General features: G+C 35.8%; 1 protein-coding gene across 4 annotated transcripts in view; it reads left to right on the top strand.

Moving 5' to 3' along the window:
- Positions 1-9,781, top strand: part of PLEKHF2 (pleckstrin homology and FYVE domain containing 2) — a 75,147-nt gene extending 65,366 nt beyond the window's left edge. For 3 of the 4 annotated variants that reach the window (XM_059394895.1, XM_059394894.1, XM_059394896.1), the window contains one exon: positions 7,201-9,781. In XM_059394895.1, the coding sequence (XP_059250878.1) occupies positions 7,201-7,964 (764 nt within the window). In that variant the 3' untranslated portion in view covers positions 7,965-9,781. Of the gene's footprint in view, positions 1-1,285; positions 1,418-7,200 lie in introns of all 4 variants that reach the window. The other variant, XM_059394897.1, reaches the window with a different exon arrangement.
- Positions 9,782-11,020: the final 1,239 nt, after the last annotated feature.

Here is an 11,020-nt window from a genome sequence, read left to right as displayed (position 1 = left end):
CTCTCTCTCTCTCTCTCTGCCTGCCTCTCTGCCTACTTGTGATCTCTCTCTGTCAAATAAATAAATAAATCTTTTTTAAAAAAGCTGATTCACATAAAATAATTTAAAAAAAAATATTAGAAAACCAGGGATACCTGGGTGGCTCAGTTAAGTGCCTGCCTTCGGCTCAGGTCATGATCCCAGGGTCCTGGGATCAAGTCCCGAATGGGGCTCCTTGCTCGGGAGGGAGCCTGCTTCTGTCTCTCCCTCTGCCTGCCACTCTGCCTGCTTGTGTTCTCTCTCTGTGTGTCAAATAAATAAATAAATCTTAAAAAAAAAAATTAGAAAACCAGTTAATAGATTTAACTGAATAGCCCAGAAGCAGAATATATAAAATATATAAAACGGTGTTGTAAACGTGTAGATTAGATTATTAATGCCATTAATAAGTGCTGTCCTTTCATTACTACTTGCTGAACATTTTGTATGCATTATCATTTAATCCTCTTCCTGACATAGCTGTTGCTATTATTATTATTCCCATTTACAAGGGGGGAAACCTGAGGTCACGCAGTATTTGGTGGTTATGAAATAGTGGATTAGCTCTTTTAGAATGCAAATATTCAAAAAGAAAAAAATTTTTAACCTCTCTCAAGAAATTTCAGGTGGATTAAAGAATTAAATGTAAAGTTCATATCCTAATAGACAAAAAATGTATACCCCACTTTTTGAGAAGTGAGTTTGAACAACTCACTTTTATGAAAGACCTACAATAGTACCTGTTTTCACTAATTGAAAGAAACCCAAAGAACATTTTACTTTTATGAAAAAAGGTGACGTAAGTGAAGATAGTGTCTGTCTGGGGCACCTGGCTGGATCAGTCAGTAGAGCATGCGACTCTTGATCTTGGGGTTGAGTTTGAACCCCACATTGGGTGTAGAGATTACTTAAATATATATATTTTAAAATATATATATACATATATATATATATATATATGTGTGTATGTATATATAGAAAGAAAGAAAATAGTGTTTTGCCTTTATAGAGGCAGTACAAAGCCTGAGCAGCTGGAGTGACCTCACCAAGCTCCTTTCCTGGAGCTCAGCATGCCCGAAGCCGCCACAGCTTTGAATTGTGTCTTTGATAAAACATCTGTGTTTTTATCTTCATTTATTTCTGTTTACCTGTTAACAGGATGTGTCCTAAAGAATCAGAAAAGCCTAAAGTAGGGGGTTTTTCAGTCTGGGAACACTCAAAATTTTTTTCATGTAAATTAATGTTAATTGGTTTTTTTGCTTTTAAGCCTTTTTGGCTTACAAAAGGTTACCTAGGAATGCTCTACTTTGAGATAGCAGAGGAAACCTGTGGGTGTGTCTGATATCTGGATCAGGAGAGCTTAGGAGTCGTAAAAGAAAAATCACAAAGGACTATACTGGTAAGTTTAACTACCTCAGAGATAAAGCTGTCCCTACATCACATTCGTAGAATTATAGCTTAATATACTATGAAAAGCAAAGAAATAAAAATTTTAGCCTGCATGTGTAAAACACTCATACATATTGATAACCCCTATATATACACGAGCTTAGAAATATAGGTGGTAACACATTAGAAAGTGGTTGCCTTCACTAGATAGCTATGAAATAAAAAATTTAATTAAACTAAAAGTATTGTATTGTTCTTTGCTGTCTTAGGACCTTTGTCCGCAGTATTAGTTCCTTTGTATGGCTAACTCCCCATCCTTTAAGACTCCGTGTGTAACAACACTGCAGCCTTTTTGAACTACTCAGTAAAGGAGTTTTTGCCTGTATCTTGACACCCTGCTGATTTCCTTCATTGCACTTCATGTTTGAGAATCACCTAGTTGTGTACTTACCTACTGTCTTTCTCCTTCAGTAGACTCTGTGCTCTAAGAGGGAAAAAAATGTGAATGCCATCCTAAAAAGCATTAAGGAAGTGTTGGATAAATGAAGTAAATGAATAAAAGATAACATTTTTGAAATCTATCTTGTTTACTAGTTACTTTTTAAAGAAAAATATGTGAGATGAGATGGATTGGGTACAGTCATTGTGCTGCTTGGTAAATTGGTGTCACCTTTCAGAATGGAAATTAGTAAAAGGTAGCAGGAGCCTTAAACATTCATGTCTTTTGACCCAGTAATTTTACTTCTTGGAAACCATCCTAAAGAAGTCATCTCTGCTAAGAGATGCAGAAGCTTTCTTCCTCGCTCTTCTGTAGTCACTGGTATTCCTAAGAGAAGTAGACAAATTTAATTGGTCCTTGTCTTATTGTTGTCTTCTGCTTCCTCTTGCTGTGCCCTTCAATGAGTAAGTTATCCAAAGAACTCACTCCTTGGCTAGGCTGAGTGATGCTTGTAATATTCTCACAAAAGTCTTTAAGAGTTCTTACTGCCTGGGGCACCTCAGTGTGCTGGTGGTAGATTTGGATTTGAGCTTTGAGGAAAGGCTGAGGCCCTGTTGAGTCCCTGAGCTAAAGGGTAATACCCTAACCCAGTTCACCAAAGAATCTTACTTTGCGGTATCTAGCAGTAATCCAGTTAAAGGGGTACTTTGATTTCCCTTTCACTAACTTCCCCTGTTCTCCCGTTCCTTTCTGTGCTGATCCTGCTGGATGCCCAACTGTGTGTGTGTGTGTGTGTGTGTGTGTGTGTGTGTAAGGCACTTGTGTATTTCTGAGGTTTTTTAGCTCAGTCCTTCCTTCTTCCTGTCAGACACATACAGAAAATATTTTAGGACCGACAGGAATAATGGAAAGGTCTTCAGTTCTTCATGCTCATTGTTTTTCCAGTAGAGGTCACAGTCCATTAGTGAAATCAATCAAGTGGGCTGTGACTATCATTAAAATAAATGAATGATACATTATAATGTATAATGATACATTATACTTATAGTTGAAAGAATTACTTGAGTATGTACTTAACAACCTTATAGTATGAAATGTACTTTTTATGTGGGTCACTGTCAAACTTTGAAAGCTGTTTTGTTCTAGACAAATACCAATTATGTCTAAGCTTTTCTTTTGTTGCATCATTCTTAAATGGCACAAGATTTATGAAAAGAGATTCAGGCTTTAATACATTGCAAAATTCAAAGAATGAAACGTTCAAGATACTAGCTAAATAAATCATGATGACCTGTCATTTCAGGTTATTTGCTCAAGTTAGTATTTTCTTCTTTGTAAGTTGTGCAGTGAAGTTCCAAAGGTTAGCAATAGCTTTCTCAATTCTTGTAGAGTTAGTAGAGTCGTAGGGAAAAATTAGTGTACCATAATATATTGGGAACAGCACTGAGGAATCAGATTGGAGCCTCAGTTCTGTAACAGCCTTAGGCAGAGTACTTCTTTTATCTGTTTACTCATCTGTAAAATGGAGCTAATAGTGCATATCTATTTAAGGTTGCCGTGAATAGAATATACTGTATTGCATTCAGAGTGCTCAGTTGGTTGTTTGACTCCCAGTGAGTAGAATTACTTCCAGGCTGTTTTGCCTGGAATATTATTGAATCTCTCTGTGTCTCAGTTTCTCCTTCAGCTTATGTTTCAGCTAATTTTATTAGATGCTGTTATTAGATGCTGCTTTGGAAAAATGTAAAAACTTCTCTAATTACTTTATAGGAATTTGGGACAGTTAAGTCAAAAGATAATAAATGTGAAAAATGGGGCCCCTGGGTGGCTCAGTGGGTTAAGCCTCTGCCTTCGGCTCAGGTTATGATCTTAGGGTTCTGGGATTGTGTGAACCCTAGTTGGGCTCTCTGAGAGCTCAGCAGGGAACCTGCTTCCTCCTCTCTCTCTGCGTGCCTCTCTGCCTACTTGTGATAGCTCTCTCTGTCAAATAAGTAAATAAAAATCTTTAATAAAAAAATGTGAAAAGTACTGCACAAATTTAGATGGTATTGACTCCAGTAGTAGCAATCATAGGAAGCTGTTTGCGTCGGGTATGAGCTGCTTAATAACTGTATGTCCAAAGCAATAGAATCTGCAGTTGATTTAGATGGGAATAAATAAGTACTTTCAGTTCTCTAAAACCTCTTTCTGCCTTAGCACCTCCACAGTTACTCCTTTTGCTTGAAATGTACTTCTTTGTCTCCACACTTCATGCCTGTCTAGTTCTTCTTATCAGCTGAAGTAATACCACTTTAGAAAGGCCTTCCCTGACTATCCAGTCTGAATAGCTTCCCATTTGTTTTTTTTTTTTTAAAAAAACCACTTTAATCATAACATTGATTTGTAAGCTGGTTCTCAATTTTGTTTTCTGTTTTACTTCTCACCAACTAGGATGTAAGCCTTAAGGAGCAGGGACCTTTCCTGTATTGTGTATTTTTTTCTCTTTCACTTAGATTTGTGCCTAGCAAAATAAATACTTGTTGAATGTTTTAAGATAGTATAAAGTATGAAAAATTATCCATAATTGTACTTCTTTGAGATAAGTAACAATTGTTGATATTGTGTTACATAGTTCTCTTGTTTTCTGTGTGTGCTTACATATTTACAACTATATATGATTATGTGTTTATACCATATTTCATTGAGTCTAAAGATGAACATGTTTTACTCTATTTTATGTCTCTGAAATTGGGACGTCATATAATCAGGGGTATGCCATGATGTAATTGGCAGCATTTTTTATTTTCAGTGGCACATAAAATGAAGATGTGTCTTAAAATCTGTAGCATCTTAGATTTGTGTGTGTATATATATGTGTGTATATATATATATATTTATTTGTATGTGTGTGTATTAGTGTATATGTGAAACAAATGAGATTATGGTGTTCAGCTCTTTCCCCACCTAAATATCTTGAACATTTTCCCATATCGCTGTGTTTAGATCTGTCTCCTTATTGACAGATGTCTAGCATATTGTTATAGGTGTGTCATAAATTGTTCAACCAGTTCCTCTTGGTGGACATTTGGAGCTTTTCCAGTTTTGTGTGTATGTTACGAACCAGTGCTATGTTGGATATCCTTGCACTTACCTTTATACATTCAACTGGAATTACTTTTGATAAAATCCCTAGGTCAGTGAATACACATATTTTATAATGTATGAGGGTGACTGTTTCCCTATATCTTCGGAAGTACTGCATCTTAGGAAATTTTTTAAATTTTCGTTGACCTGATAAGTGAAAAAATTACACTAATGTTGTATTATCATTTCTTTAATTATGCATAAACATAGAAAGAGGCTCAATCTCTCTTTTCGTGTTTATGAGCTATTTTTATTTCCTCTTCTGTGATGCGCTGTGCATAGGACAGTAAACCTTTAAGTGGCTGGGATATTTGCTGTTATTGGAAAGGAAGTTATCATAGTTTGGAATCATGCATTATCATATAATTTCTTGGGAACAACTTTTGGGACAGAGCCTGTTCTTGTGGAGAGCAAGAGGGCTTTATGAGGACCCAAGATTAGAGGAGACAAATTCAGGAATAATCAGGACCTTTATAATGGAGGCCAAGAAGGGGTACAGGATCATCACTTTATGAGCTGAATACTGGAACTTATTTTTTTTTTTTAAGATTTTATTTATTTACTTGAGAGAGAGACAGTGAGAGAGAGCATGAATGAGGAGAAGGTCAGAGGGAGAAGCAGACTCCCCATGGAGCTGGGAGTCCAATGCGGGACTCAATCCCGGGACTCCAGGATCATGACCTGAGCCAAAGGCAGTCGTCCAACCGAGCCACCCAGGCGTCCCTGAATACTGGAATTTAGATACAGCTGTTAGACTTTAAATGCTCCTCTTCTCCTTAATATGACTTGGTTGTGGTAGCTTTAGGTTAGTAGATTTGAAATAGGTCACAACTCATGGACTTGAGTGAAGACATTATTGGATCTAGAGATTAAATCTATGATCATTTAAGAGTAGATTAATATGATCACTCCTCCGCCTTTTGTCTAAGATCAAGTGAAAAGTAGACTAATATGAGCTTTTTGTACAATGCCAAAATGTTCTTGTCAGCATTTTTGATCACCTTTGCTGTGCCGGAGGGTGCCAGTTCCAAAGATAGATATATGGTCTCTTTTAGGTTCCATTGCAGCCTTTAAAGAAGATAGATTTCAGTCCTTTGGTAAGAATGAAGCCAGAAGGTGCTTGGAATGTAAAGAGCATGGAGGAAGGTATTTGGTCTAAAAGAGTTTAAGGGAGACTTCTGGCTTCAATATGATAAACTAAACCGAATCCTGAAGTTTAAGTAGTAAAGGGTACAACAGCATGAGAGAAGGTGTGCATGGATGAGGTGGGACTATAAGTAGTGGAGTTTTCTTAGAACATCAAGTTTAAGCTGGAGAGTGACTAATGACAGGTCTGGGAAGTGTGGTAAACAAGCCTGGGTGGTTCCATAGGTTAAGCGTTGCCTTCAGCTCCTGTCATGATCCCCGTGTCCTACGATCAGTTCAGCTGGGAGCCTGCTGCTTCTCCCTCTGCTATCCCCCCAACTTGTGGGTTTGGCTCTGTCTCGCTCACTCTCCCTCTCTCATTTATTCTCTCTCGTTCTCTCTCTCTGTCAAATAAATAAGTAAAATCTTTAAAAACAAATAAAAAAAGAACCAGATAATAAACAGCCTTGTATACCATGCTAAAAATTCTGCATTTTGTTGATGAAGGGGAGTTCTTTGGAATAATGACATGGCAAGATTTGCATTTGAGAAATCACTGCCTGATTTAGGGAGGAAGACCAAAAGCAAGGAGACATGTTCTGAAATAGTTCTGGTAATCCAGGTGAGAGGATTAAGTAAGGCTTTAGCTCAATGGGACTAGCTTACCAGAAAAATCATTAATTTCTTCGGGTTTTACAGAATTTCACCCTTTTTTAGAATCCTTCTGAGATTAAATTTCATGGAACTGAGATTATTATTTTGCAGAGATGACTTATATTTATTGTCCAGTTGTTTATTCCTTTATTGCCTGTAAGAAGTTTATACTTTTATAAAGACCTACTTAATGAGTATAGTGCAATGTGAAGATGGTTAATAAGTATTTTTGATGATTATAGAAAGTAGATGTTAACCCTTTTGATATGCTTGGTGTTTATCTTGGAGGGAAACAGTTTTAGAGCATTTTGCCTTTGAGTAAAAGTAAGGATTTATTAGAGCAAATTTAAGTTATATAGTTTAGGTTATATAGGTTAGGTTATATAATTTTTATATATGCAAACATATGAATTTATCATTCTGTGTGCTAATTTCTCTCTCTTTTTTTAAAGGCTACAAGCAAAAGATGGTGGATCGCTTGGCAAACAGTGAAGCAAATACTCGACGTATAAATATAGTAGAAAACTGTTTTGGAGCAGCTGGTCAGCCCTTAACTATACCTGGAAGGGTTCTTATTGGAGAAGGAGTATTGACTAAGTTGTGCAGAAAGAAACCCAAAGCAAGGCAGTTTTTCTTATTTAATGATATTCTTGTATATGGCAATATTGTCATCCAGAAGAAAAAATATAACAAACAACATATTATTCCCCTGGAAAATGTCACTATTGATTCCATCAAAGATGAGGGAGACTTGAGGAATGGATGGCTTATCAAGACACCAACTAAATCATTTGCAGTTTATGCTGCCACTGCCACTGAGAAATCAGAGTGGATGAATCACATAAATAAATGTGTTACTGATTTACTCTCCAAAAGTGGGAAGACACCCAGTAATGAACATGCTGCTGTCTGGGTTCCTGACTCTGAGGCCACTGTGTGTATGCGTTGCCAGAAAGCAAAATTCACACCTGTTAATCGTCGTCACCATTGCCGCAAATGTGGTTTTGTTGTCTGTGGGCCCTGCTCTGAAAAGAGATTTCTTCTTCCAAGCCAGTCCTCGAAGCCTGTACGGATTTGTGACTTCTGCTATGACCTGCTTTCTACCGGGGACATGGCCACGTGCCAGCCTACTAGATCGGACTCATACAGTCAGTCATTGAAGTCTCCTTTAAATGATGTATCTGATGATGATGACGATGACGATAGTAGTGACTAAGGACATATTTTGAAATATTTAATTGGGTGTGACTACCTGAGAAATCAGCTCTGGGGATATATAAAATTCTGAGCTTTCTCTCAGTTTTGCTCTAGCCGTGAATTTGCCTGAGAAACTTTTAACCTATGTGCCTCAATATATCCTTTAGAAAATAGGTCCCGTCATTGTGTTCTCACCCCATCGCCACCCAACTCCCCACTCTTCTACAGGGATAGATTATTGCAAAGTATATCAGATAAATTTTTGGTTTCTTACGCTTGTTTCATTTTAGATTGTTTTGTTGAAAGGTTGGGAAAAGATATTTAACAGATCATGTACTACATTGTTGTTTACTATGTGTTCTGTTATATGGAAAAACTAAAAGCAAAAAATGATGGGAAAAGGAGAACAATATGGTTAGCTAATATTATTAGCTTTTCCTAACCATCTTATCTAATGGTTAAGACACCAGTAACAAAAAGCGTGATTTGACAATACTTTGTTTGGCTATTTCATATACCAAGTGGTGCCTTATTATAATAGCACTGTTACGTGAAATAAGCCCCCACCTTCTTTTAGTTCATCTTGAAAATACACTGGTGCTCTTTGAGGTGATAAAATGATAAAATTTTCATCTGCCAGCTACAAATAACTAAATTTAGAGCTTCTTCATTCTTTAAGAATAAATATTTTTCCATAAAATAGTTGTGATTATATTTTTACGTTTTATAGGTACCAAATTATAATTGTCAGACATATATTTTAAATCAGTAGGTAGGTTTTCATTCTTAAAAATTTGGTTTGAAATTTATCAAATACAGAATTGTCACATTGCATTAGTTTCTACTTTTAGTAAAACATTTGTAGTTATGAGTTCATCTGCTTTAATATTATTTCTAGAATGAAAAATCTTATAAAACCTTTGAAATTAAACAATCTCTTAAAAAAAAATCCCATGGTAGAGCACAGATCTACTTAGGCTGAAGACTTCAGAAATAATGTGCAAGAATGGTCAGGACAGACCAGTTAAGTTTGACTAGACTTTATATCGGTGGAAGTATTGTCTATTTCAGTGTGAAATTATCTTGAATTTGCAAATATAGTGTTATATTTTATAAAGTTTTGTAAAGTCCCAAGCAATATTTCTATTTTTGTAAAACAATTGTGTGTTTAATCTGTTTCTGAAATCCTTTTGCAAACTATAGAATAGAGTAGCAATTGATCTCTCTAAATTGTGAACTTTATTGAGTCAGTCTGGATTGCTTTTGAGAATTGGTAATTTTTCACTCTTTGCTTTTGAGGCAGCCATTTAGGTTGAAAGTGTATTTATCATATAAAACTTGATGCATTTTGCACTATTCTCTCCATTTGTATGCTGCAAATAACTACAGTCTTTCAAATATGAAAAAATCAGCCTAATGTTTGTTTTAAATTCCAAACTTTTGTTTTAAATATTTAAATCTGGCTATGTTGCAGATGTCATGAGTTTGAATTAATAATGTGGTGGAGAATTTGGGGGTTTGGTTAAGGCACTAACTTGACCATTAAATTGTGAAGGTATCTGAGATCTATAGATCTCCCTGTAGGAAATGTGAAACAAAGACCCAGCAGTTTTTTTTGTTTAATATCAGATGGACTTTTGTTTCTAAGCAATATATACATATAATTAAACAACATATCTCAAAATGACCCTGAAACCGGAGAAGTGCTAATGGAGATATTCTGGTCCATCAGAACCTAGCAAATTCAGGAACCAAGGGGAAATGTTCTGTGATGACATTTGCATCGTCAACTTCTGTTGACTCTGTTTTTACAATAAAAAATATTTTACAACTTAACTGTGCATATTGTGACTTGAAGATTTCCCCCCCCTTTTTAAGGTAATGGAAGTATAATGCATATTTTGCTTCTTTCAGTAGGTGTGAGGTGTTGTTCTAAGCACTAAGGGGCAGAGCAGTAAACAAAATTTCCTTCCTCTTCATGGAATTTACATGCAGATAGAAGCCAAGATGTGTTTTCTTTCAGAATGTGTTCTGTATTTTTAAAGCTTTTCTAAATCTTAGTTATATGTAAACCTGAAATGATTTTGGTGCCTATTCTTCAGGCCATTCCTCTTGAGTGGATTATACTGGACCTGCAGTACATTAACCAAATTGGTAACTATTAAATATGAAGGAAGCAAGATTCTGTAGATACCAAGAGAAAATATTAAGTTGAATACACCTTAATACAGGAATTTCATACCTTTGGGTCAATGTATAAAATTCCATAGTTAATTTAAAGTCATTTGTTTATATATCTTTATTACCTGTATGCTGAAACTTTTACAAATGGGTAGCATTCAGTTGTATACCTAGTAATTCTTGAAAGGTCCCAGGACTTTAGCCACACTGTTTTCTCTCAGATATACCAATTTTGTTCTCAAATATAGGTTGTAGCTTTGAAGTAGCAATTATGTACCTATTCACATGTATTAGATTGCTATACATTTTACAAGATAAAATTTCATAGTGAAGTCTAGGATTAAAATATATGAAATTATATTTATTGAAGTAATTGTAAGGCTTTTTTAAAAAACTAAGTTATTTGAGATCATTCATTTATTAACTATAATGTCAGGCTCCATAGATTTGGTGTTGGGTAATCTAAAATTTTTAAGGTATATTTCTGTAAAGGTTATTATCAATGGCATTCTCTTAAATATCAAAATAAATTTTTAAAAGTTACTTTGTATTCAGGGCTCCTGGGTAGCCCAGTGGGTTAAGCCTCCAACTCTTCGTTTTAGGGAGTCTGCTTGAAGATTTTCTCCCTCTGTCCCTACCCCCCCTTGCTCTAAAATAAATCTTTAAAAAGAATTACTTTGTACTTGGCATCTACACTAAGAGAAATATTATTTTACAAAAGCATTCTCCTAGGAAATTTTGCCACTAGGAAGCAGAATTTTAAGCCATAAAACCAACAGTATTTCTCTCTGCCTCCACTGCCAATGTCTGGGCAAGCACAGACTGCCGCTGGTGCCATTGCTTGACATGAGATCCCTATTGTTCTATCAAGAAATGAAAAGTAGAGGAAGTTGG

Source organism: Mustela nigripes, chromosome 3, assembly GCF_022355385.1.
Source record: "Mustela nigripes isolate SB6536 chromosome 3, MUSNIG.SB6536, whole genome shotgun sequence".
In the NCBI taxonomy this organism is placed as follows: Eukaryota; Metazoa; Chordata; class Mammalia; order Carnivora; family Mustelidae; genus Mustela; species Mustela nigripes.
Note: the sequence above shows the minus strand (reverse complement) of the source record. Positions and strands in the feature narration are given on the sequence as shown.